A 27753-nucleotide genomic window follows, 5' to 3' on the forward strand; every position below is an offset into this window, starting at 1 on the left:
GAGGAAGCCGGAGTACCCGGGGCGAACATGCAGACTCCGCGCAGAAAGACCCCAGATCGGGATTTGAATTCAGGACTTTCTGGCTGGATAAATCATGGGTCCAGTTATTTATTTAAAGTATTTATTGGCAGGTTTAATTAAACTATTACATAAATAAATGATTACTGAAGGATCCTTTTGATTGTTGTACTTCTGGGAATGATAAGCTATAGGGATGTAATTAAGCTTTCTGGCCATAACAACCACGGCAACCCTTAATAATAATAAAGACGGGATATAGGGGGGGAAATAAAATAAAGTAAAAAAAAAAAGAAAAAAAAAAGACAAAGACAAAGATTGTCAGCATCGATATGAGTGAAGCGTATAAGTGAAGCGAGAGAGAGAGAGAGAGAGAGAGAGAGAGAGCCCGGACGTTGGCTGCTTTCCTCAGACTCTCCAAGGAGGCAGAGATGGAAACAGGATGAACCTGGCGGGGAGTTGCTTCACAGGAAAGTGCCTCTGGGGTGTCGTTACCCACTGGCATCAATACCAGAACCGACTATTTTGGTTGGGAAGGAGGCAGAGAGACTTTCAATGTTTTGTCGATGCTTGAGGATTACGGACCCCTGGCTGTAACGGTTTGGATAGCTACCTACTTATTTCTTTCCTGCCCTCCTCTGCCATAGCTAACGCAGCTTTTTATTATCATTTTATTACCCATACTCAAATTCTCTCAAAAATGTCAAAATAGGCTTTCGCCCTGTCGGTGAAGATGCGTTTGTGGCGTCGTGCTTCGCCTCCGTTGGACGCAGGTGCGCTTAGATTCACAAACCTGTGGCCGGGCGCTTCTCTGACACTACGCTACGATATTCGGATAGCCGTTATTTTTCGTGTTTCGCTCTATTGCGCATGCCCCGTGTGAGATCCAGAATGCTGCCCCGACGCGACTCCGCTTCGTCCTGGCCGCGATGTAGCAGAGGCAGCAGCAGCGGAAAGTGGAGAGGAGCGGAGGACTGAATGAGAGAGAGAGACAGAGAGAGGGGGGGAAAAAAAACATGCGCTGGCAAAAGTGGCTTCACCAAAGGATTTGACCCGAGATCCTTCGCGAAATAGACAACAGTGTCACGAAGTGAAGAATGTCAGGGACACCACATGCGGAGGCTGAAGGAGTAGTCTCCAAAGTAAAAGTGAAAAAGGAGATCAAGACCATCGTGGAGAATTTGGAAACCATCCTGGGAGACCTTAAGGATGTGGCAAAGGAGCTCAAAGAGGTACATTCTTATTCGTGCTGAAGATGTGTGTTTTGGTATTATTGTTTCTTACTCTCCAGGTTAAGAATGCTTTCTTAGGATATTTTTGCCTTACAAAAGATGGGAGACTGACGTCCACTTCACTGTGGCCTGAATTGTGCTCCTCCTCCTCCGCCCCCATGCCCAGGGACGCATGTGATCATTATGGCCAACATGAAAGACATTTGGCACATGAGGGTGTAGGGGTGCGAAATGACAGGACAGCTCCTTCTTCATCCTGACTCACAAGCCATGATGAAAGTGAGAAAATGTAATCACAATTAATATTTAATGGACAAGTTGGTCCAACCACAGAGGGACTTTTTGCATTGCGTTTCATCATCTAAATGCAGGCTGTTGTTCGCTGGGAATTGTCTCCTGCTAGATAATAGGAATGCGTTTTCATCTCTTTTAAGGTGTCTCTTGTTGTCTTTTTTTTATTATCTTTCACTAATCCCAACCAATCACTCTGTGTGTCCGTTGCCTTCCCTGTTAAAAAATCTCAAACTCTTGGAGCTCAAGCTCCAGAAAGTTTTTCAAAGGTGTGGCGGGACACAAGTGGGTTGGGTCAAGTGGAGCTGGGGATGAGTGACAGCAATATGAAGCCTCCATTCCCTCAAAAAAATGACATAAAAATAAGAGATGCTCGAGTTAATCAGGAGATTTTCCCTTCATCGACTTAAAAATACAATTCCTTTTTACTTATTTGTTAAACACACATTTTCTGCCTACAAATCCATCAACCGACTGCGTACACCTGGACCCACTTCTTTTCTAGTTTATAAAAAAAATCAAATAAACATTAGGAAGCAGGGGTGCACCGTTTGCAGTTTTTTTTCTGATTGTTGATTACCAATCTTTAACAATTTTGGCCGATACCATTTTTTTTTGTCTGAAATGTCACTGAGTTGGCAACAGTGGGTTGACTATTGTTACTGGCAAACTTGCAGACATGACCTGGTGGGCCAGTCTATCAGTCAAACCTCTCTCACTGGAGAACAGTGGTTGATTTTTAGACCTTTGCTGATGTACACAAGATTGGTGGGTAAGATTGACTTCATATCTAAGTACTGGCGGATCGCTTAAGGAAATCAGAGTCGATAAATCTGTGCACCCCTAGTTGCAGCGAACACCTCGTGGCTGCACTGGATCGACGTTGGATCACATTCAAACCAGAAACAAACTGCTCTTGAGTTTGAAACGCACAGAGAACACCTCCTCCAAATGGTCTCAATACAGTTGTTTTGGTTTGCGCCCTGCGTTCACAGCTATATAAACAAACCGGACCAAGGGGAAAAACAATCAGTTTGTTTTAAACTTAAAAAATCTCTGGTGAAAACGCCCTAAAAGTTGCAGAACAGGAGTGCGAGTTGTGCTCCCTTCCTTTTCTATTGGATTCAAAACTTCAACCTTTATCAAACAGGTAAAAAGTTAAAGATAACTGGCAAGTCACATCTGCAAGGAAGAGTCTGATCTGTGTGACTTTAGTGAGAGTAAATTAGAGATAGAGAAATCCAAAATTCCTTCCTTTTCAGATCAATGGTAACACAGTAACACTTTTCAGTGTGAAAGTTGTTACTGTGGGAAGAAGACCCGAAGTTAGCCATTCAGGTGTTTCAAGGTTAAGTTATAGCAAGCATAAAGGCACAAAAGGCTTTACTATTGTAAAATCTAAATATGTGACCTTATTTCAAAAAGGTATAAACATTCAGGCTGCTGCAGCAGATAGCATGGCCTCAGTTATTTATTTATTTATTTTGTTGCTTTTTTTTTTTTTTGCTTGTTTCCTTCCAAACTCTTTTGGGTATGAAAAGGTCTGGTACAGGACTTGAACTTGCACCCACCTTGGCAATGCTTCAGTGAATAAGGGTTGGAGTGTTCTGACATAGAGAAAACTGAAAGTATCACAAAAAAAAAAAACAGCTTTTCTATTATTTTGAGTCATCAGTTTCTGTCTTTATTGGGATATTCTGGATTTGGAAATGTTCTCAGGCTTTTGGAGATCTCAGTGAGGATTTAAATTTTTAAGAGAACAAACACAGATAGTACTGTAAACCACTTTAATCATGCTGAGATGACATGATATAGCCAGTTTGAAATGTGAACATAATAGTAAAGTAGTAATAGTAAAAGGCTGAAAAAAAAAAAAGATTTTGACTACTGTTTTTAAAACTTTATAATCTGTCAAAGCTTTACAGGAGAAGAGATCTAAATTTTAACCCATTGAAACATACACTCTCCTATTTTAACGTTATATGAATAAAAAATGTGCGTATATGGTTTTGTGGCCTCCTTGGTGGCACCCCTGTCCACTATCTTATGCATTAAGAGCTCAGGGATGAAGAGATAGAGATGCTAATAGGGACTCACACATATGGCTCTGGGTTTATACTTTATATTTAATTTGAATTTTAAATATTTATACTGCAGACTATTCTCACCGAGTCCCCCTTGTTTTCTGGTATCAAATCAGTTCTTCTTCTGATTCCAGTCATAGAATCGCTGGCTGCCACCCCGGTTGTAATCAACCTGCAGTCGTTGTTGGTCTTATGTTTGCATTCCAGCACTGGGTACACACCAGGCATCTGTCCCAAACCTTTCACCTTAACATGACAAGCTGTCATTCTAATGAAATCTTATTGCATACAGCCTCTGCTTCCTGCATTATGGATGGCTACTCCACAGCATCTGCCTCCCTGCATCCCTTTTCTCCTTCTCCCTCTTCTTTTCTGTTTCTTTTTTTTTCTCTCCCCCTCTCACAGTTTGAGATGAATAAAACTTCTTTTGTCCTTTTCAGCAGTTTACAATCTATCACAGCAGGCATCAGAGTTAAATGACAACAGGAGGGCATTGTAATCTGTCTATTGTAATCTTCGCTGATGTGCCCTTTTCTTTTATTTTCCCTTTCTTGTTTCTTTTATTATTACTTTTTTTTTTCTTCCTTGCAGGAAATTGTATAGAGGATCAGTTATTCTGACACCGCTCACACATTAAACACAGGGCTGGAGGGGATGTTACTATCAAAGCCAGTGTTTGGGGCATAATCCGTTTGAAATGCGTTTATCTGTTAGAACTCGCAGACAGGGCTGGAGCTAAGTCTGGCTCTGAGGAAGGACCCTGCTCGGATGCTTGGCACAGTGGCCCAGGCTGCCTGGCCTACAGCGGGGGCTGCACACTGGGATACCGGTATTACCTCTTGTTTGTGTCCCAACAAATTATCCACTTAAAGACTGCATGAAGAGTTAAGCTCTCTCCACTCGTTTTATTATTTTCGTCTCTCTACTTCGTCCCTTGTCTCTCCGTTTCTCTTTTGACCACCATTAGCAAATCTGGACAAGCATTTAAACCCCACAGGTCAATAAATACTCTGTGCTATTCTTGACAACATAGCAATACGTGCATGATTTGAAGGAAAATCCATATATTTGTGTTCATTTCAAGGGGTCTGGCATTGAAGCTGTGAAACTATAAAGGCATTCATTCCCTATAACAATTTTTTTTTCTCAATATTTTGTCATTTTGCAACCGCAAACTTTAACTCTAAGCAGGGCGTAACCGCAATGTAGAAGTAAAAGGATTGCATGATTTGAAAAAATTACTTATAAAAACCAAACCTAAAAAGAGCATAGTTTTATGTGTGGATGTGCCTACGTAAAATTCAGCACAGGCAATTATTTTTTGGTCTTTGGGTGATTCTCACGAACCCAGTCATTTGAATGTCTAAGAAGATTTTAAAGTCATACTCATGAAAATTAAAAATAATTCACTTTTATTTGAACAATCATCATTTCTAATATTTGGCACAGTTAATTGTTAGTTACCAAAATATTTTTTTAAATGTTTTTTAACTAATTTTAGAGTCAGAAATTCATTACCGTAATGCGTCCACAGTAAAAAGAAATGCTTTCACCTCAATTTATCATTGTAATTATTCAAGCTGGTTTATAAAAAAATACTACCAACTTGTGTAAAATAATGTAAACTAGCTCAATATTGTGATATCTAATGATTTCCTATTAAATAATAAAATATATTTTAATAAAAGTGAGTGTCCAGAGGTGCAAAACTCATTACCGTAGCACCTTGTTCGAAGTCCTGTTAAATTTATAGAATTTTTTAAAATTGAGTTATTTTGACCCATAATGTACCACAAAGAAGAGAAGACAAAATATGGCTAAAAAATAAGATTGTTTGACATATTTTGATTATGATAATTGTTATGTTTCTCCTTGCATACGCCTATTCGCACACCACAGCCGATCATTACCGTAATGTGCATTACCTCATGTGCTTAAAAAGTAAATGATTAGATATTTTTCTGTAGAGAAGATATCAGGGAATTTGTATTGTAGGTGAAAAAATTTTAGCTGACTCACCATGGCATGCTACCATTTTAAGCTATCTCATGCGAATTTCACTCATTACCGTAATGCACAACTTTCATTACCGCGCAATTTTAGACCTGTTGCGGTAATGAAAAACAAGATTACGGTGATGAACAGTGTCTTTTTGAAATGAAAACATAGATAAATACATAGTGCATTTAAACTTTAATGCTCCTTCTTATTGTTTTTTTTACACAATTACAGCAGTTTTTTATTTACTTCCTACTTATGAAAAATGGTTATACTATTTTATGGCAACAAATATTAATTACCTAATGTGAAGGGAAAAAGGAAGTAGTGCTGGATATCAATTAAAATTTCCAAAAATGCTTAGATTCAGAGGGACCCATTTCAACTCATGATCCAATTTGATGGTTTTTCGATTCAGTTAAGGATATTCCGCTGTCAAAATTTTACTTGGAAGGTGAATGAGTGAAAGAAGATGTATACTGGGGGCAGTTCTCCTGGACTGGCAGCCCAGGGGGGTGGTCCACCTACAGAGTATGCTCCAACTACAGAGGGTTCTTGGGCCTCCCTGGTAATGTCTATTCTGTGGTTCTGGATTAGTCGAATCTAAGCTTCAGGAAGAGCAGTGTGGGTTTTGTCTTGGTCGTGGAACACTAGACCAGCTCTACACCCTCAGCAGGTCCTGGAGGGTCCGTGGAAGTTCGCCCAATCAATCTACATGCGTATTGTGAACTTGGAAAAGGTGTTCGACCGTGTCCTTCAGGGAGCCCTGTAGGGACTGACAGTAAGTCGGGCTGGTTTCCGGTGAGAGTTGGACTCCGCCAAGGCTGCCCTTTGTCATCGATTCTGTTCATTACTTTCATGGACAGAATTTCTAAACGCAGCCAAGATGTGGAGAGGGTCCGTTTTGGTGGCCTTAGGATCGCATCTCTGCTTTTTGCAGATGATGTGGTCCTGTTGGCTTCATCAGGTCATGATCTACAGGTTTAGTTCTCAGTATATCTGTAGTCATGGATGGGAAAATGGAGTGAGAAATTGACAGGTGGATTGGTGCAGCGTCCACAGTGAAGCATATACTGCTTTTCATTGTAAGCAGTAATGGCTTTCCATTATGGTTCAGCAATATGCAACATTTTCTCAGTTGCACTGGTCTGCCCTGGTGAAGAGAGAGCTGAGTCAAAAGACAAAGCTCTCAATTTACTGGCCAATCTACAACCCTTCCCTCATTTATGGGCATGAGATTTGGGTCATCACCAAAAGAACAAGATCACAGCTACAAGAGGCTAAAATGTTTTTTCTCTGAGCTCTCCTGTAGAGACAAGGTGAGGAGCTTGGTCATCTGGGAGGGACTCAGAGTAGAGCCACTGCTCCTCCACATTGAGAGGAGCCAGTTGAGGTGGCTTGGGCATCTGGTGAGGATGCCCGAGCCACCTCAATAAATAAATCACCCTTACATAAAAATAAATGAATAAAAATTAAAAAAACACCCAGTGAAGGACATAGCCTATTATCCAGGTCTGTGTAATATCGATTTTTGCGATATATATCAATATTTTCTTTCCTAGAAAAAAATCGATATAGTAATGCAAGTATTGTAACATCCAACTGTCATCTTGTTCACTCACTGCTTGCTTCGCCAGGAGAGTGATTAGGTCATCAGGCTTAGAGTGATTCCTTCAGATGTTAAGTGTCAAGGTTAAAAAGGTATCAAACTATTCAGAGCAGGGTACTTGGTGCACTTTATTTACTTCACAAATGCATGTAAGCTACAGTTTGTACTGTTTCAATTAAAAGAAACATGTCTTCTCAACACTTCTTTGATTCATTTTGTCCAGCTGTTGACTTTAAGTCTGTGTCCATGTCCAACTAGAGCCAGGTGTTGTGTAGTTGGTGCTTTTAATCAGTTTTCAGTTAAATTAATTCAATCCAACTCTAAGTCACAAAATGTCACCAAAATCACTCTGTCCCTCTAAAATCTTTCAGAAAATTGCAAAAGTGTATTGAATTGTATTGTTTGCTGAATATCGCAATATATATGGTATCGTGAGCAGAATATCGTGTATTGTATTGTATCGTGGGATTATTGAATCACTACAGCCCTACTATTCCTGAGGATTGATGAATTCGTCCAATTGCCCAACCTTACATTCCAAGCAATAAGCAGAGATGAAAAAAAGTCAGTTGTGGGTTTGTATCCATGGCTCAACGTTGGTAAAATGTTTAGTTTGCAGATGTATGTTTTGTTACATGCCATTTTATTATTTATGTGTAGTTAAATGTTAGTGTAATTATAAAGTGTTCATTACCGAAACATTCTTATTCATTACCGACATACGTTTTTTCATTACCGCTATGCTCATTTTATGATAATTTATTTAGATTAGATAAAAGAATTACATGAACTTTTTAATTCCTCAATGAAATGGTCAGACTCTTTTATATTATGGTTGTGTTGTTTTTTCAATTTAATGATTTAACACAAAATTAGAACAAAAGTAGATTTTAAAATTGTATTCATGTTACGGTAATGAAATAATTGTTTACATTAAAATAATAAATTTTGTTATTAATGACTATTCTTTGTTGGTACCTTCTCCTTTGTGGACACTGAAGTCCATGGTGTCCAAAAAAAGTGGAAAAATGTTTTTGTGGTTTCATATTTCTTCATCAAAATTGTGTTACGGTAATGAATTTATTTCTTCAAAGTCAGACTAAAATGTCTAAAAATACCTTTAAAAATATGCATAGAGGTTATAATTTTACATTGAAAGATAAAATTAGATTCTATTTTATAAAGAAGGTGTGTTTTTGTGTGCATACAATGCATTTTTATTTTTGTTGTAAGTTGTACCATGTTCGTGAGAATCACCCCTTTGTGTTCTGCTGGTAGGTGAACCGTTGGGCCAGTCTAAGGTCTTTTTAACTCTGTTCAGTTCAGTTCATTTAAATAGTGCCAAGTCACAGCTCAAGGCAGTTTACAAAAACAAGTTGTTTCAATTTATTCATAGATGCATCCTAGGTGACGGTAGTTATCAAACAGTGCATTAAGTTCAGTTCACTATTCAAACACATTGAAACAGTTTTCTTTCTGAGAAAACCCAGCAGATTGCACCGAGTCATTGACTTTTAGCTTTCACTCCTCCTGGACGAGCACGTACCGACAATTGCCTGCATTGTGTCAATGACTTTAAAGCAATCCCTCATTCTGAGCATGCACGTAGCAGCAGAGGAGAGGAAAAACTCCCCTTTAACAGGAAGAAACCTCCAGCAGAACCAGAACCTGGCTCAGTACAAGCGGTCAAATCTGACTGGGGGTTTGAGAAGACACAGCAGATACACACAAAGAAAAATAGAGGAACTGATGTAGGAATACTTTCTACGTTAAAAAAAGTTAATAGCAGGAGAGGGAAAAAGTTTAGTTGTTGGCAAGCAGCATTGTCTCAGTTTATGCCTCCTTCCAGGAAGCCGGCAGACCCAAACAGAACGCCAGAACAGATGTATCTTCTATGTAGAGAAAAAAAACCCCCATAAAGTTAACTATTGAAATAACAGCAAATAATGCAAATTGGAAAGTAGCAGAAGAAGAAAGTAGCAGAGTGAGGAAAAGTGGTGAGATTGTCCTCCAGCGGTCTAAGTCTATAGATGTATAACTATGGAGATAGCCCAACTTGGCAACATATCTGTGTTTTTAACTAAGATTTATCTAATAGAAAAGTTTTAAGCCTAGTCTTAAAAGTAGACAGAGTCTCTGCCTCACAGACTAAACCTGGGAGAGGAGCCTGATAACTAAAGGATCAGCCTCCCATTCTACTTGTAGAGTTTCTAGGAACCAGCAGTAACCCTGCAGTATGAGAGCAAAGTTCTCTGTTAGGAACACGTGGAACAATCAGATATCTGATGTTTGATGGAATATAAGATTTATTTCTGGATTTAACAGGGACTCAATTAATGGAAGCTAAATTAGGAAAAATATTGTTTCTTTTTCACTTGAATCAGAACTTTTGCTGCAGCGTTTTGGATCAGCTGGAGGCTTTTAACTTCATTTTATAGATTATCAACAATTACAGTAGTCCAGTCTTGACGTAACAACCGCATGAACTAGACTTTGAGCATCACTCCTGGACAGGATATTTTCTAATTTTGCAGCCTTTTTTAGGCTCTTATAAAGGTTTTCCCCATATTTAACTTAATCCGTTGTCTTATCAGCTTAGACCAGGTTTCCTTTCCCTGCTGAAGAAAAACATCACCATGTTTCGCCATGCTGTGTACAGGACATTATCCACTGTTAGTTTTCTGCCACATATTGCTTTGTCACACTGTTTTTATCCATTGTTCCTTGTTTCTTAATAAACTTCTGAACAGCGTTGTTTATACTGATATTAATCTTACACAAGTGGACTCTATAATTGCGCCACTCATGATGACAGCATGTTGGAACAACTTTGCTACCTTAGTTCTGAATTGTTATTTTTGGAGACTATAGTTCATAATTTTTGGGGTTGAGGGATTGGATGCTTGGATAATTATTCCCTCTGGTTTTGGATGCTGTGCAGTTGGAAGGACTTTTGCTCTTGCTTTTATATTTTTTGACAGTTGCGTTGTAAAGGTGTGTAACCCTGCCAACAAGGAATTGTTTTGCAACCAGAGGACTCTTTAGATTTTCTTCAAGACTGACTGCTACCAGAGAGGAGCTACAACATTTAATTCCCCTTTTTGATAAATCATACTTTTGAATTGAACAGAACTAAGTGATGTATGATTTACATATTTAGAGGTTTTTGTGTAAAAGGTGCAAAATATAAATGCATGACATGCTTTTCAGATTTTTTTATTTGTTTTGTAAGGAAAACCATGTACCCTTTACCTTCCACTTTATATGTATGTGCTGGTGTGTGTTGTATGAAGAGAAATCCATGTGAAATACATAGAAATTCATAAATGTCAGGGGACAAAATGTCAAGAAAGTTCAAGGAGCGTTCATCCTGTTGAAAGGCTCCGTAGACATTTTGTCCTGAAGTTCTTCTCTTTCTAGTTCTTACAAAGTCAGGCAGTGATTATTAAAATATTCAGTTCTGTGTATCAAAGCAAAACAGCTATAAAAAAGGGGGAGGGGGAATAAACTATTTAATTCAAGAAGGAATATTTTGGGTGGACTTTTAAAAATGGTTACAAAACAAAAAGTCAATATTTCTGAAAATCAGAGTAGTTAAGTAACTATTATTAATTCCTATCCATTGTGGTTGGACAGTGTTTGTTATAGTATACATCTGTAGCGCCACCCAAATGTATTGGTGTTTCAAATAGTTTATGCACTCCAACAAGGTTCCCATGGCCGTTGAAATAGATACATAGGACTAGTTCTCTCTACAGAACAAAAGTATTTAAATTAAAGGCCACATTTTCCTTATTTCTCTCTAGTGTAAGATTAAGTTACTGCACTGATGGTAGTTTTATTTTAAAATGTTTTTCATGTTTTGGCCAATAACAGCAAAGCTGCAGCAGTACGAGAACGTCCTACATGAATCAGGAAGGGATTAAAGCACCCGTTTGATTGCTTTGTGGAGGTTGGAAGATACAAACACCTACTAAAGTTCAAGTCCCCGATAACCTTTAAATAGATGAAGTGAGTAATCTATGGAAGAATGTGTAGATAAATGTGTAGATAAACTTATCAATCATCACGTCCCAAAAACATTTGTAGGTCTGTAAAGAAATCATTGATATTTCTCTGTCAGCTTTAATGGCAAACTAAAGTCCTCTGTCTTTGGTATCATCTATATTTCTTATTTCCTAAGGGTCCAGATAAAATCCAATACACATTTCTGCTGCATTTTTCAACCAATTTTTCAGTTTTCCTTATTATACACTTGTATTCATTGCCTCTCCTCCTAATTGTTTTCCGCAGTGTTCTCTGTATTCATAAATTATATAACATTCAGAGATAACAGATTCATTCTGTTACTTAAGCAGTTCTTCACTGTGCCGACTTTGCAACAGACTGCCAGCCTATTGATTTTTCATATCTTTTTGCCCTCTGTTTTCCTCCCAAGCTCTCTTCTTATATAAATTATCGCTTTTATGCCTTTTTATTTTGCATTGGAATTTATGCTCTATATTATCGAAGCCACCACTCAGGAAGTTGTCCAGTAGATTTTGCTATAAATTATATACGTATTTAATGGCTCTTGTGTGTGCTTACAGTTGACGTATAGTGAGGAAGAAGTCTTAACTCATACTTTACGCTCTGTTTTCTTTGGACTTTGGTTTGTTTCTCTCTCATTCTCAGTGCCTTGTCTGGATGTTTTTCAGAGGAATGTCTAATTTTCTGTTTGTCAAGCATCTTAACTCTGACCTATGAGTCATTCAGGCATAAAAAAGCTCCTTAAATTCAAGGGACGGACCAGGGCTGTGTCTACACATAACAGACAAATAAGCATTTAGATAAGCACCTAGCTGACAGGCTGTTACAAAAGCAAGATGTGTTACCTTTTGTTGTAGCTGAATCTGTAAGAACGGCTATGGCAATACAGTTTTACTCACATAAAGCTGTATTTTAGAGCCATCAAGGTGATTCCCAGGCAGCTTTTAGCTAAAAGCTTGGCATGCAGTAGATGACCTGGAGGATGATGAATCTCTCAGGTCTTTGCTGGAATCTGTTCTGTCTCTTAAGGACATCACTTTTAGAGACTGTTCATCTCCTCTAGGTAGTGTTTTAACACCTTTGTCCGCATTTTGTCCTCTTGCCTTAAACATCTTTGAATTTTATGCAGAAAGAATTATTTTAAAAAAAAATCCTATTTTGCATTTAGTGCATACAGAGTGTGTTGTTAGTTGTGTTCAGTCTGGGCCACATTCATTCATTGTCTTTTTTTCACCTTCTGTCACATTACAACTACAAACTTCAATGTAACATATCAGGATTTTCCATCATTAACCAACACAAAGTAGCTCATAGAAGTAAAGTGGATGCAAAACCACACATGGCACAGTATATTGAATAACAGTCGACATCCCGTTATCAGTCTGTGTAATTTTGTAGTCGCAAACAGCTTTGCTCACTGCATATTTATAACATATTAGGCCATTTAAATGAACTAGCAACCTTTAATACCTAAAATAGTTATATTTCTTTAGTGGCTGTGACACTAGAGCTGATTGTGAAGTTCTATTTTTGATGTGCAAAGATGGTAGAGATACACCTCCAAAACTAGCACCTGTAATAGTTATATAAAATATTGACCTTGGGTATCTCTTTTACATAAGATCCTGATACAAAACATGGAAGGTTGTGGCTGTAGCGCCACAAAAAAAAAATCCCCAAAGTCCCAGGGCATATGAACAGTTTTGTAATCTCAGTACCTGTGACCTGAACTCCCAAACTGACACATAGATCTTCTCGGTGTCACCAGGTTGTTCACGACATCGACACCCTGACTGGAGACCTGCAGTTGGAGGAGGACGGACTGACCGACAGCTCGAAGACCGACACGCTCAACTCCAGCTCGAGCTCCACCACTACCACCACAACCGCGTCCAGCCTGGAGAAGCTGAAGCTCTTCCCCGAGGACTGCATCTTCAAGACGCAAGTGCCAATGAGTCCGGTACCCATCCATCAACCTGGAGTTCTGACGGTGCTCAAGAAGCCACACCCGCCGCCGCCGCCGCCGAGACACACCACGCTGAGAACGGAGGAACACAACATCAGGAACCTGCCTCATCCGACTTTGGTCTTATCAGGGAATATGTCCAAGGCTAATGGGTCTTTGTTGAGGAACGGTGGCGTTTTCCCGCTGAAACCAAATAAGGATTTATTCTCCTCCACTCCGTGCTTCATTTCAGGAGAGAGCGAGATGCAGGAATCGGGTCTGGTTCCTACGCTGCCCAGGCCGATGCCGCTTCTCCGGCATGAGAAAAACAAATGCCCCAAGGCTCCAGGCAGGGAGCACCGGGAGAGAGAGCGGGTCCGTTTCAGCGAGAAGGTCCAGTATCACGGCTACTGCCCAGACTGTGATCTGCAGTACGACGTGGACGACGCAGAACTCCACTTACAGGCCGAGCTGAGCGACTTACGGCTCAGCCCGGTTCACTGCTGCTCCTCTTCCCCTCCTCCTCATCCTCTCCCTCATCCACTGATGTTGGAAAATGGAGGGCTCTCAGTCAGCCACAGTTTCCCTCCAACGACACACACTCCACCACCTTGTGTGCCTCCTCACACACCTTCCCTAAAGCCCCATAAAACAATTCTACGCAAAACAACCACCACCACGGTTTGACCCCAATAGGTCTCAACTTAAACATTGTTGAAAAAGATTCCTAGTGTTTTCTACTCGAGCTGAACTTTGGATTATCCAAACAAAGAGAGAGGAGAGGGTTTGGAAACAGAAAAAGTGGATAAAGTGAAAAGGAATGGCAAGAAGGGCAACGCTGAGACGCAAAACAGCAAGATCAGGGAGAAGCGGTGAGTGTGTGTGCATGTGCGATTGTGTTTGGCAGAAAGGGGAAAGGAAGGAAGAGCAAATGCACGTGTGCATCGATGCATGACTGTGAGTGTGTCATCTTACGAGATTTATTCATGTGTTTGTGGATACACGCATTAATAGGCAGTGAATTCTGCGTGAAGAAAAAAAAAAAAAGGATCAGGGAATATTCAAAAAGTCGACCCAAAACAGTGAAACTGCATCTGCGTCTCTCAGGAGAATCTCGTTACTAGCAAGTCTCAAAGTCAGGAAGTTGTTTCTTCGAGGGGGCCGTGATTAATTCATGTCTTTCTGGATGAAACAAGGACACCTTCTTCCTTCATATTCCAGCCAACAAATTATTCCATTTCAGACACATAAGCTCAGTGGCAGTCAGACGTTTGCATACATTCAACCTCAGGGTGGGTCTTGTAGTAATTGGGCATTTTATTAGTTAGTTTAGCTCAGAGGTTCCCAAACTGTGGGGCGCGCCCTCTAGGGGGGGCGCCGTGTCATTGCAGGGGGGGCGCGGGAAGCCGTCTGGATGAAAAAAACAAAACAAAACATGAACACTGTATGCGCTGGGTTTTTACCTTAGAATGGCCAACTCTCTGTTATTCCTGTCAATTTGATACAGTAGAGGCTTCCACACTTCGCATATTTGTGTCCTCTGTCACTTTTATCAGCAGTTAAAACTGTTTAATCCGTTAACATGTTGTAACCTGTTTTTCCGAGCCGCCTTTAAACGCAACATGAGCGCTACGACGCTCGCGCTGGGTTTACACATAGACATAATATAAGGATAGACGCCTCATGCACCGCTCTCGCCTATTGTCGCTGACGAGATTTAGGGCGGCCATCTTGGAGCGGTACACCGCTCCACTCAGCCTTATGTGTTTAGCAGCACAATGACATGTCAGCGGATTTAATCGATCATAACACACTTTTTTGTTACTGGAAACCATATTCAAACATCTATCAAAGCAACATTTATAAACAATTGTATTTTTTAAGTATGTTTTTAATACATAGTTCATCATATTTAAATATGCTTAGTGGCTATAACAATAGAATAGGAATGGAATATTCTGATATCGATGTATGAAGAGCATATTACAAAGCACACACCCGTTCATAATTTATTTAATAAATTATGTAGTAATATCAATACATATTTTATATAACTATACAAACACTAATAAATAATGATCAATAATGGCACAAATAAATAATGATTAATACTGAATTATATATATATATATATATATATATATATATATATATATATATATATATATATATATAAACACACACACACACACACACACACACATATATATATATATATACACATATATATATATATATATATATGTATATATATATATACATATATACATATATATATATATATATATATGTATATATATATATATATATATATATATATATATATATATATATATATATATATATATATATATATATATATATATATATGTGTGTGTTTTTCAGGGGACAAGTCCAAAATCCGATGTGAGATTCATCCGTGCTGCAGTGAATCCGTCTCTCTTTATAGTATAGATATCTCCCTCTTCTTCCTCACATCGTGTCTTTAGGAAACTTTCAAAACAAAAACGGAAGATTTAGGATGTATCTTACTTTTGACAGAGTGAAAGAATATAAATAATAGTCTTTACCACCTGTGTAAACTTTGCCGGTGAATGTTATAACACATAATATAAGGAATCTCAGTTAGCCTTCATAGCGGGGCTGAACCAGTATTACACCAAGCACTGTAGCTAATATTAGCTGGTATCTCGCCGGTGGACATAAATACAGTAAAGTAAGTAATCCATCGACCAGAACAACAATATCCATCAGTGCTGAGGCATCTTCTGCTGTTTTGATTGAGCAAAGTAGGAGGGTATACCGCTCCAAGATGGCCGCCGTATTTCCTGCGCCGGAGCGGTCCATGAGGCGTCTATGCTTATATTATGTCTATGGGTTTCCACCTGTGAAGGAGACCTGCTGCTGCTGTGCGGAGCTACGTAGGTTTGTGTTAGAATCACGGCAGCAAACCAGCAAAACGCAAAGAACTTTTCACAGTTTTTCCCTCCAAACTAACCGACTGAGTTGAGTAAAGCTGTTGGATGCAGGTAATGTTAGCTAAAAGATGACTAGCTAATATCAATGCAGAACCTTTAAGCTTAACAAGCACCTTGTAGGCTACCGATGTTGGTGTCTATTTTCAGCATTCATTTTGCCTCCAAAAAAGTCGATGCCCCCCCTCGTCACACGTGTCATTTCAACCAGACAGCCATTTGTAATCCATAGGGGGGGGCCGCAGAAAATGTTTGGAAACCACTGGGGAGGCGCAGAAGAAAAAGTTTGGGAACCACTGGTTTAGCTGATCTTATTTCAGGTGGGAAAGATGGTACAACATCAAACTTTAATGTTAAGAATTTTGTTATTGGAGCTAAAATGATATGAAATGAAAATATCTTCTCCTGTTGCTTTTTTTTTGTTTACACTTCAGTGTTTCAGATCATCAAATAAATTTTAATTCCAAAAGTAACCTGTATAAAAGGAAAGAGCAGAGTTCAAATGAGGATTTCATTTATTAAAAGAAAAAAGATATTCAAACAACTTGGACCTATTTGGAAAAAGTAATTGCTCCCTAAACTGTCATGTTTGTAGTATAAAGTAATATAAAGAACCAAAATGCAGAGCAACCTTTGGTGACAATTGGAGAAATTTACTAAAAAAAAATATTAACTTACAGAAGCAAATGCAGATAAAGTGGGACATGGAAGCTAAAGGACAGGATAACACACAAAACTGCAGAGTTACAGAAGGACCTATTAATGAAAATCCAAGAGCTTAAATACAGGAAGAAGAGTGGAGGTGGAGAATGAAAACCAGAACTAATCAGAGGCAGATGGGAAACAGCTGAGGCAGAGTGCAGGCAGAGGATGGAAAATAGCTGTGGATGGGTGCAAACTGGCAGGAGGAAGACAGGTGAATAATAAACACTGGAGAAGAGCTGAGAGTAAAGGAAACTTCAAATCGAGGGGGGAGAGGAATGACACTAAGTGAAGAGAACAAAATCTAAATGCATAAAGAACAAAATGCAATAATAAACTAAGATAATTTAAGTACAAAGGAATTAACCAAAAGTCAAAACTTTTTGAAAAAATAATGACTTCAGGGGACTGAACAGAATATGACAACGCATGATGTGAACTTTTGGTTATGTTACCTTTGGAGGCAACAGGAATTTTTTAGACTACATGTCTGAATGGCTGTTGTGCTCCTGATTATTCTTCTCCTGCACAACAAAAGTGCATCAAGATTTTCAAATAGCAGAATTCAGGATCCGATCAAATACGGCGAGTCGTCCAAACAGAGAAACTGTCTCACTGCCACCACTTTGTTTAGCTGCAGAAACATAATGTCAGCCTGCATTGTCCAACCCAAAAACCAGTTGCTGGTGTGTCCATTTTGGCAAAGGGGCTTCTTTCTTGGTTGGTACCGTATCAGTCCAAGTTAGCTTTGCTCCACTGTGTTTCAGCAACTTCATGGTTTGATCTTAATCTTCCTAACCAATCTTCTTTCACATGAGGATGACAGTTTGGATCAGAAAGTGGAAAGCTGGACACAACTGGTTGCTCCAACATGAAAACGATCCCAAACACACATTTGAAACTGGGAACGGCTAAATCAACATTAAGCTCTTAGACTTTCCCAATCCTTGTATTGTGCTGAAATTATTTCCCTGTCCCAGTAAACCTAATAAAGTAATCAACTTCACAGTTTCTAATAGGAGCAGTGGTCAAATATCCAGACAGAAATGGATATTTAACTCAGAAGTGTGTGTCTGCGTGTGTGTGTGTGTGTGTGTGTGGTTTCTCTGCTCTGAGCATTTATCTGAATCGGTGGAGGTGGTGGAAATATAAGTTTGGGCTTTTACCAATATTTTGGATGATGTTGAAATAGAAAAAAAACACAATATGACTCCAAAACAGTTTAGTGCATATATCTTGTACAGTTCAAGTGCATCAATAAAACCTAGGATCAATATGACATTCACTCTGAGGAGAGGACATAAGTTTCTGACCAGAACTGTAGACACAAATCAATACGTATGAACAGAAGGTCATATAGGAAGTCGTTTCATTACTGTGCCTGAATACCGAGTTGTATCTTTGCGCAGATCTGTATGAATACAATCATTCCGACTTCTCCTTCACTGCTTCCCAGCCCAAGTGGCGTTTATCTGACGTTATCAGACTGTGGGATTGAAAGAAGCAAGAGATAATGAGGGGAGAGTTGCTGGACCAGTAGAGAGGGAGAGAGAAATGTTATTTTTTTGTTGTTTTTTTTAACACACACCTTTGATTTGTGAGCAAATTCAGAGCGAAAAAAAAATCCTCGTCGACTCTCGCTCGTGCCAATTCACCCAGCCTCCGCTCACTGAGACGGCTACCTACAGTCCTATTCTCATATCTGTGAGACTAAATCAGCTGTAAGCTTATCAGTTCTGCTCTTAAACGTTGATAATCCATCTGGAAAAAAGAAAACCCCGCGCTAATATAATATAATACCATCTCAGCCTAATTTCAGCAGAAGCACTCTCTATTTTATCAGCTTCTATTAGCTGTATATTTAGGAAGTATATTTAATAAAGCCTACGACTGCCACGTGTGTGTGGGGGATGCAGATAATTGTTTGGGAGACCGAGCGTAAGGGCTGTGTGTGTGTGTGTGTGTGTGTGTGTGTGTGCACGCCTTTCGTAGTTGTGTATGCGTTTCTACAAGCCCATGTCAGCTTGGCAGACTTGGGGAGACAGCATACCCTTGAGTTAGATGAGAATAGTAGCACCTTCCTCCCAGCGATGCCCTTAATTAGCCGCATTAGACAACAGAAGATAACAGCCCTGCCTCAGACAGCCTTTGTACCAACCTTTGTTCCCAGCTCTGCCTCAACAAAGCTCCCAACTGCTGCTGCGCATATTATTTGTGATAAACAGGGAGGATGAGCAGCCGAGGGTGGTGGGGAGACCTAAAGCAAGGAATCAGCGAAAGGCACAGCAAGTTCAAGATGTAGGTGAGCTTTTTTTTTTTTAGGAAATGGGGAAGGGGTGAAGGGGGCTAGAAACATTAACGTTACTATTTTCTGGGATTGAGGGGGTGGGAAGATGAGAAAATCAGGGTATTGAAAAGCAGTAGATGACTAAATCTGATCCGTGAACTCGTCAGCTTTACAATCTAAACTCGGCATCTGGATTAGGGATCAGCAGACTTCCAGCCATGAGGAAAACAATCAAAAAAAAAAAAAGGGAGAGACTGAGTTAGAGCGTAGAGTCGGGTAGGGGCCAAGAAGGAAAGTGTGGAAGAGAGAGGAGAAGAGACACATGCATGATGTTTGCTGCTGTGTGTTTTTTGGGCCTCTTGATGACTGCTCAGTGTGAAACATTCACTCTATTTATCTTGTATCAGTGAGTCCTAATGACTCTGGCAGCAGCATACAGACACACGGATTCACATTAGTGCCGAAAAGAGTCAGCCAGTATCATCACTATATGCAGTTCATGGGAGGGCTCTTCTTCTGCAGTGCACCCTTACTTACTGAAGCTCTGTTTACCCAAAGCAAAGGCGTTGACACAGTGGGGCTGGAATCAGTTGATTAAAAGGATACATCCCTCTTATCTGCTTTTATTTTCCTAGCTGATAGGCTGGAGTATTTAAGCTGGGTTTTAAAAATGCAGGGAAGCGAGCAGAGGAGAGCTCCGTTTAAAAATCCACGCATGCTGCAACCCGGTGATAACACATATAAATGATCTTGGAGAAGATCGTTTATATTTATACAAACGCTGAGGTGCAGCGCTCCGCAAAAATAGTCACGTCCCATGTTTTGTCAAACTGCAACCCATAAACATTTAATGTGTTTTACTGGGATTTTATGAGGTAGGCCAACACGTAGTAGTGCATAAATATGAAGTTGTGAAAAAAAAATAAAATCTTTAAAATGTGGCGCTTCTTTCCTCAATACTTTTAATATCCCTTCATAAAATCCAACGCAACCGGTTGCGCTTGTAAAGTATAAATCCAGCTGTTCTGTGAAGGCCTCAGAGGGTTGTTAGAGATCATTACTGAACAAAGTCGTAAAGACCGAAAAGCAAAAAGGATAAAGTTGTAAACATCATGTTTCTATTTTAGCAGGGAAAGAGAAGCTGGTCAGAGTTGTTGGTTAGATGGATGGAGCTAAAAAGAAAACCTGTTAAAGGCTGAAAAAGACCTGAGGCTGGGATGAAGATTCACCTTCCAGCAGGATAACAAACCCAAACTCACATCCAGAGCTACAATAGAAAGGTTTACAGCAGTGGTGTCCACAAGGGTCGAAATCATCAAGTTGAAAACACTGGTGGGCAATTAAATTGTTTTTTTTTTGTTTTGTTTTTTTAATAAGAATGGAAAAAAGCATTTATTTAATCTGTTCAATAATATACTAAACATTAGAGATTTGAATGAAAAACAACATTTTGATGGAATCTGTAAATCAGTGTTGATCAAAAACATAAGAAGGGGCTGTCTCATTAAAATACAGGAATATGATTCCCTAATATTTGTGGCTCAACTGCTTTTGTTTTTGGGCTAGAAAATGTATTTTCTGTGCCCTTGGTGGCAAGAACAGGATGTGGGTCAGTGCTTCCTGTGTTTAGCCAAGTTGAATTAATCTTAGCCAATCAGCGCTTAAAATTAATGAATGGAGCTCCTGAATCGGCTGATTTGTAAATGCCAGCCAATTGCCTGTCGAGCAGCATTTCACCTGGGTTTCCCAGTTTCCTAACCTACATTTTCTTAAGAACATTTGAGAAGAAAATCCATGCTCTCTTTTTCCAGATTTTAAATCATCTTAAAACCCCTGTGTCCTTCACCTTCAGCTTTACAGTCAGGCGCTACTTTGTATTTGATAGATCACATACAATGTTTAGTTCCTGGTTTAATTTGCTAAAATGTGATCAAGTCCTAAGGATCTGAACATTTTTGGAGAACACTGTAAAAATGAAGCTGCCCAAATATCCTTTTTTTGTTACCTTTTTACTGTTGATAGTAGTTAACTCAAAATAATACAAAGCATTAAAAGTTTGACAAGTCGCTGTGTTTTATATACTGTACAATAAGAACTTGATTTAAAAGTACAAAATATTTCAAATTGTACCCGCTCACTGGCAGTTTCCCCATCATGCTACATAATTTAATGCTAGTATTGAGGCTTGAGCCACAGAAAAACACTAAATATTGCTTCATTCTTGCAGAATAAACCTTAAAGACACCATGACAGACAGCCAATGGTTGATGCAAGATTAAACCCATGTTTATCAGAGAGAATATTTTGACATTCGGTAAATAGAAAAGCCTCTGTTTTCATAAGACATTATTAAATACACCCATGATTTATAACGAGCTTGCTCTTGTTAGCAGAATACCACTGCTCCCCTGATCACGTCTGTGGGAGTGTTTTGCTGTGTTTTTTTTTTTTTTCATGTAAAGGCTATCTGTGCTCCAGAGCTCTAGGCTCCAAGATAAAGTTGTAATGGGCAGGAAGGAGGTGGATCTCCACCGCCTCCATCGTGAGTCAGGCCTGACTCAACGGCACTGACCCACTCCCTCCAGCTCACCGCTCTAATTCTTACCCCAGCTTCATTTTTTTTTCCCTCTCCCTCCATCTCTGTCTCCATCTTTCTCGCGCTCACTGTTTCTTTATTTCTTTCTTTCCTTTCCCCTTGGCTGATGCTTCACTCCCACTCAGCAGCATCTGTATGCACAACAATCTCTCTGCATGCATGCGTCTCCGTGTACATGTGGGTGAGGTTGCTGTGTTGTCAAAGAAACAACACTTTGTGCAGCAAAAGGAGTTGTTAGTTTCAGTGCTTAAGTGTGCCTGTGAAAAGTGTTCAACCCCGTCGGATCTTTTACCCTTTTTCATTGTTTTTAAAATCAATCATGATCAACAGTGTCTATTTTTTGACACACAAAAAAAAAGTCTTGTCAAAACAGAAAACTGATTTCACAAAATAATAAGTAAAACGTTGAACCTAAGTGGCTGCGTAAATATTCACTCCAATGAAGTCAGAGAAAATATTTGTATATGACTGTGGTTATGTTGTAGAAATCATTGTTCATTTTTTTTGTTTTTGTTAAAGACACATTTTGTTGACTATGGTAGATTTGTAAAAGGTATTTAGTGGTCTTATTAACTTTACTTTTAAGTTATAAAAACTTCTACACATAAATCTCAAATCACCTCTTAATGTGCTGCTCCTCCTTGCAGGTCGTAACTGATTTATTTCTGCCTAAACTACAGTCACATGTGTGTTTATTATCCTCCTACTCCTCCTGTTGTCTTATCTGGTTTTCCAACCTGGCAAACGCACAGCGAGTAATAAAACTCGACAGTCAGAGAGGGACCCACATTTTGCCAGTGAATATTAATTAGCAGTTGTTTCTCTGTCTGATTGCTGCTGGTGATAGTCCTGCGAAGAGACACGGTTGTCTGTTTGCTCGTCCTTGTTCTGCATGCATCATTTACTTTGATTTCTGTTTTCCTCAATGAGCTACATTTCAACATAATCACATAAAATGAAAACGATACGAGGAAGCGTGAAACAAAATTAAAGAAGCAATTATGATGCGGCATGCCAGAGGGCTTGTGTCTGCGCAGTAGATCCTGCATTAAAGGTTCGTTTCTAACACAATATGAGGGTTGCTGGACAACTCTGGAGTTTTTACTGGTTTGGTATGTCTTAAAGTCGTGTCCATCCATCTGGTCATGTGTCCACATATCAATCTGTCAGACTATACATCCATCTATTCCAACCAGTTATCTATTTATCCATCCATTTGTCCATTGTGCATCCAACTGTGCAGCCATACCTCATGTTCGTCTAACTCTCTGCCCAGCCAACCTTCCACCTTTTGTTCACTATCTGAGTGTTTTTCAAAGCCGCAACCCTTAGGAAGGTCTCAGAAAACTGGAGGGAAGATGAGAAACAAAACCCAAAATAAAAACATTTATTTAAGCTGTTATTTATTTAAGATCTGTTTTTCAACCATTATTTTAAGAGATAGGTTGAAATAATTTGCTGTAATGCTCATCTTTCTGATTAGTTGCCAGTTAAATTCATCAAGCCGCTTTGCTGGGATTTTACAACTTTTGTAGGTGCAAAAGTAAAATCGAAGTTGACTAAAAATCGGTATTCAGTAAAACTAAGGTTGGAAATTTGCCACAATATTCTGATCAGTGCATCTCTATAAATGTCGTCTTTGTGCTTTAAAAAAAGAAAAAAGTCAACCTCTGGAAATATTTAGTGTAACCATTTCGAAACAACACATTAAGACATAAATCTGGTGCATGTAAGGTCTCCTTTCTTGTGGTTCATTGTTTCCTCTGAGCCCACGAGTCAAACTGAGTCATGATGCTGGAAAGTGAGTAGGTCATTTGCATAAATTATGACTTTAAAGGGATACATATGAGGGATACATCAAGGCATACGAGTACAAAGAGCGAGCGCTAATGGGGCAGTCATGCAGCCATGCGTGTAAAGGAAGAGTCAAAGGCCATGATGGTCCAGTGCAACCTACAGAGATTCAATGGTGTAGCTTGGCTTAATTTGAGGTTTTCACGCCCCCTTTGAAGTTAAAACAGAGGGCTCAGCTGCTTCGTGTTGTGGAGAGAGAAACATCTCAACTGGATCAGACGCGTGAGAGCAACAGTGGCCCAGAAGGTTCTCTGTCCTCGGTAACCTACTGCTCCAGACCTGACTAAAGACGACAGCTCTCTAAGAAGTGGTTGTAATCCACAGAGGAAAACGTGTCAAGCGATTCCCGTTCACTTTGATAACCTGTGGATGTGGCGCTGGGCGCCTGTGACTGGGCGGTGATACCTTTCATTTGGCTCTCTATAAAAAGCAATTGTTGTTGCTCCGACTGTCAAGTGCCTGTCCTCTGTGCAGTCAGATATCCACATTAATGTGTCTCCCTTTTTTTTTTTTTTCTCCTCCTCTGCAGGGCCCATTGAGATCCTTGAGCTCTGAGAGGAGTGGATGCTGGCTTCACATACTAATCGACCCGGGTTGATCAGGGAGGAAGGAGTCCAAACATCAGCCTTCTGGTGCTTGAAAGTGCTAATGGCTCTGAACTGACAGAAGACAATATCCTCTTCTGAGCATGAAACAACCTTCAGGCGACAGCTGTGCAGGTGGAAAAAACTAAAAGAAAAACACGTTACTCTCCAAAACAAGGCAAGGCAAGAGAGCCGGCCGCTGCGAGTGATATGTTGGTTCATAAAAAACGTCTAAATTAGATCGGAATGCTGCCCAGACCCAGTTACCAAAAGTAACGAGGCGGATTTGGATGAAGCCGCACAAGATATGGGTTGAAATGATGTCAGTCGGTGTTTGATTGACGCCAACACAGACTTTTGCTCTGTCAGATGGAAATCAATAGCTCCACTCAACCGATGGGATTTGCCTTTTAAGAATCGTAATTGTGCACGGATTGCCCGACAGGCCCGCCTCGCGAGAGAAAAAACAGCGTCTCCGCTGGACTGCAGAGAAGGAGAAAATAGTATTATGTCAGTATGTGCCACATCCCAACCATGGACTGTTTTTGTTGCGACCAGTGTTTGGAAATGAATATCGATTTGGCCACTGGTCTGTGTCCAGTCGTTGACGTCCGTCGTTTCTGTATTTGGTCAACTGGTGCCATGCATCCATGCATACTCCACGGTTAAAAAGCAGAGAGATTCAGTCCAGTGTGGCAAATTACAGCTTTAAAGGATTGTTGAGGAGGTGATAATTTGCATCAAATTTTATTTGTCTACAAATATACATAAACATGTTTGATATCTATATATTTCAGCCATTTTTTTTCTACAGAGACTTAAAATTTAAAAAGATGATATTTTTGATATTACGTTGGACAACAGAGGTTTATAGACAAAATATGACATTCCCTCATGTAGTACTTTTTCCAGGAAGGCAGAAGAGCAAGATTGTTTGTAGAGATAAAAGAAACTTTATATTAAAAAAAGGTGTTTTTTTTAAAGAAAAGAATATACGATGAAGAAAAAAAAAGTGTCATAAACCAAATAATTGTGCTTTATCAGAAGGGAGGTTTGGGTGAATGAATGAATGCATGACTGGCCCTTCACTCTGTCCTGCCATCACTGTGTTTTTCTATGCATTTCTACAAAGAGGACGTCTAGATGAGTCCAAGGTGCAGCTCGTTCTGCTGGCTAGAGTATTTAAGAGATATTCTTCATATCCTCTCAACTTGTTAATCGGGTTCATTTCCCAGTCTCTAAAATAAAAATCTGATCATATTCCATTAAGCTTTTGCAGACGAGTCACTTGTAATTACAACAATATTTTTTCACATTTTGTCACTTTTCTGCCACAAACTGTTGTGTATTTTAATGGGGTTTTGTGTGACAGACCAACACAAAGTGGTGCATAATTTGTCACATGGATGTAAAATTATACACTGCTTTAAGTTTTTCTACTAATAAAAATCTGAAAATTGGGCCGGGCATCGTTGTTCAACCCTCTTTAGTTAATGTTAGCTGTTTTTTGCTCCAATCACAGTTGCAGGTGGTTGAGGGGTGAGCCTTTAGGTTGGGTAAAGAGCATCTATGTAAGATTCTCAACTGGATTTAGGTCTGGACTTTGACTGGACCGCTTTAATGTGCTTTAGCTATTTGACAGTAGCTCCGGTTGTATGTTTAGGAACCTCCTGGTTGAACTGCTGTACATGTTTCATTCAGGATAGTCTTGTATTTAGCTTCGTTCGTCTTCTCATCCAATTCCCAGTCCTGATGAAAATACACGTCACTCACCACAGCATGATGCTGCCACCACCCTGTCTCACCATGGAGATGCTGTCATCGTGGGTGATGTGTTTTAACATTTAGGCCAGAATTTCAGCTTTGGTCTCATCTGACCAGAGCACATATCTGCTGTATCCCCTGCATGGCTGTTTTTAAATCCTATAAAGGTCAGATCATTTTGCAGAGCATGGCTAACAACAGATGTCCAGTAGCTCTCTGCAGCTCCTCCAGAGTCACCATGGACCTCTAAATGACAGAGAGGTAAACTTTTATTACTATTTAAAATCTTTTAAAGGCAACTGAAAGCACTGGATTGTATTTAGGCGAATTACAATTAAGATTAAATAAAATCCCATTGCAAAACGTTAAAGTTTGTGGTTTTAACGTGACAAAATGTGCAAAGCACACGGCTCAGTTTTTAAAACCTATTACAGAATACAATCAAACTCTGGTTCTTTCTTCTCATTGGACACAGACTGAATTCATGTCGAGTTCTAAAGGAAGCTGTCAGTGACGTTTTTCTTGTGTGTTCACAAACTCTTTGAAACTAACTTGTGAGAAGTAAATAATACTTTGCACTCCGTGTTGTTGTTGTGTGTGTGTGTGTGTGTGTATACTTTACTGCCCCCTCAAAAAAATATTTCACTGTTGACTTTTTCCCCGCTGTCTGCATTCGATATTTAGAAATTGTGCTCTTGTAGACTAATCTCTTACGATGTCATGACTCTGTGAACCGAGTGCCAAAAAGAGGAAATTAAACTGACTGCAAAGAGCATTGCACTTAATCAAAATCGCTAACAGAAGAAAAAAAATGGCAGCGCGAGCAAATGGTCTCAAAGAAAAGGACTGGGCAGGGTAAGGGGGGCGAAAAGTCCAGTAAATGGCATCATCAGCTGCATCTGTTAGCTGGAGATTAGTGTGATGAGATAGAAGCTGGCGATGCTAGGGGGCCGTGAACTGTCTGCACAAGATATTTCAGCAAACTAATGGCGTCTTGTCACGTTCATAAAGACTATATGACACGGGCCGCAGCCAGCAGTCTGAGCGCCATATTAACGAAGGGCAGGGTCACAGAGGACCGCCTGGAGGACAGAGAGGCAGTCCTTCAGACGCGTTCAAGCCTGTGAACCGGAAACAACGTGCTGGATAATTTGCATTGGAGGGGGGGGAAAAAAAAGAATACATGTTTAACTCACTGCCTTGGTGCCCTTGAGCAAATAAAAAAAATCCAAAGAGGAACGTGCTTGTGCTTGCAGCTGATTTGCATTGACTGTTATTAATTAAAAAAGAAACATTATTCAGGAGTATAGTGTAAGTATGTATGGGAATATGCAATTTAGTTGGAGTTATGTAAACTAAGTTTAAGAAGCGTGAATAGCTGCATAATTCATCCAGTAGTGATGTCTAGAAATAGAATGGTGCTCATTTGTTAAAACACCAACAATTCTTGACTTTTACACAAGAGGACACAATTATTGTCATTCAAACATCCTAACTGTCCTCCAGATCCTTACAAGATTTTACTTTGCACACAGAAGCAAAATTATTCCACAAAAAATAAAAGCCACCCGGGCCAAAATTTTACTTCTGATACTGATGGTTGTCTCTTTTATTTTAAAGCTTCAGTCGTTCATTGTAATTTTCAATAAATCTCCGACACAGCTCCCATAAAATCCCAGTCCGTTCTTTGACTCTAAAGCTCCTCCAGATATGATCGCCCTCTGGCATTTACATTCAACCAGTAGATTTTATTTTTTCTTAAAAGGGATCAAATTTTGTCAACAT

At 39.5% G+C, this 27753-nt stretch overlaps 1 protein-coding gene across 1 annotated transcript; it reads left to right on the forward strand.

Moving 5' to 3' along the window:
- prr16 (proline rich 16) lies at positions 1 to 27207 on the forward strand. The gene is made up of 3 exons (XM_088008781.1): positions 1 to 1250; positions 13030 to 14078; positions 24150 to 27207. Exons 1-2 carry the CDS (start codon positions 1116 to 1118, stop codon positions 13891 to 13893), a joined length of 999 nt encoding a protein of 332 aa, XP_087864907.1. The 5' UTR covers positions 1 to 1115; the 3' UTR covers positions 13894 to 14078; positions 24150 to 27207.
- Positions 27208 to 27753: the final 546 nt, after the last annotated feature.

Source organism: Poecilia mexicana, unplaced genomic scaffold, assembly GCF_051168715.1.
Source record: "Poecilia mexicana isolate PSO_F unplaced genomic scaffold, ASM5116871v1 scaffold_9, whole genome shotgun sequence".
NCBI lineage: Eukaryota > Metazoa > Chordata > Actinopteri > Cyprinodontiformes > Poeciliidae > Poecilia > Poecilia mexicana.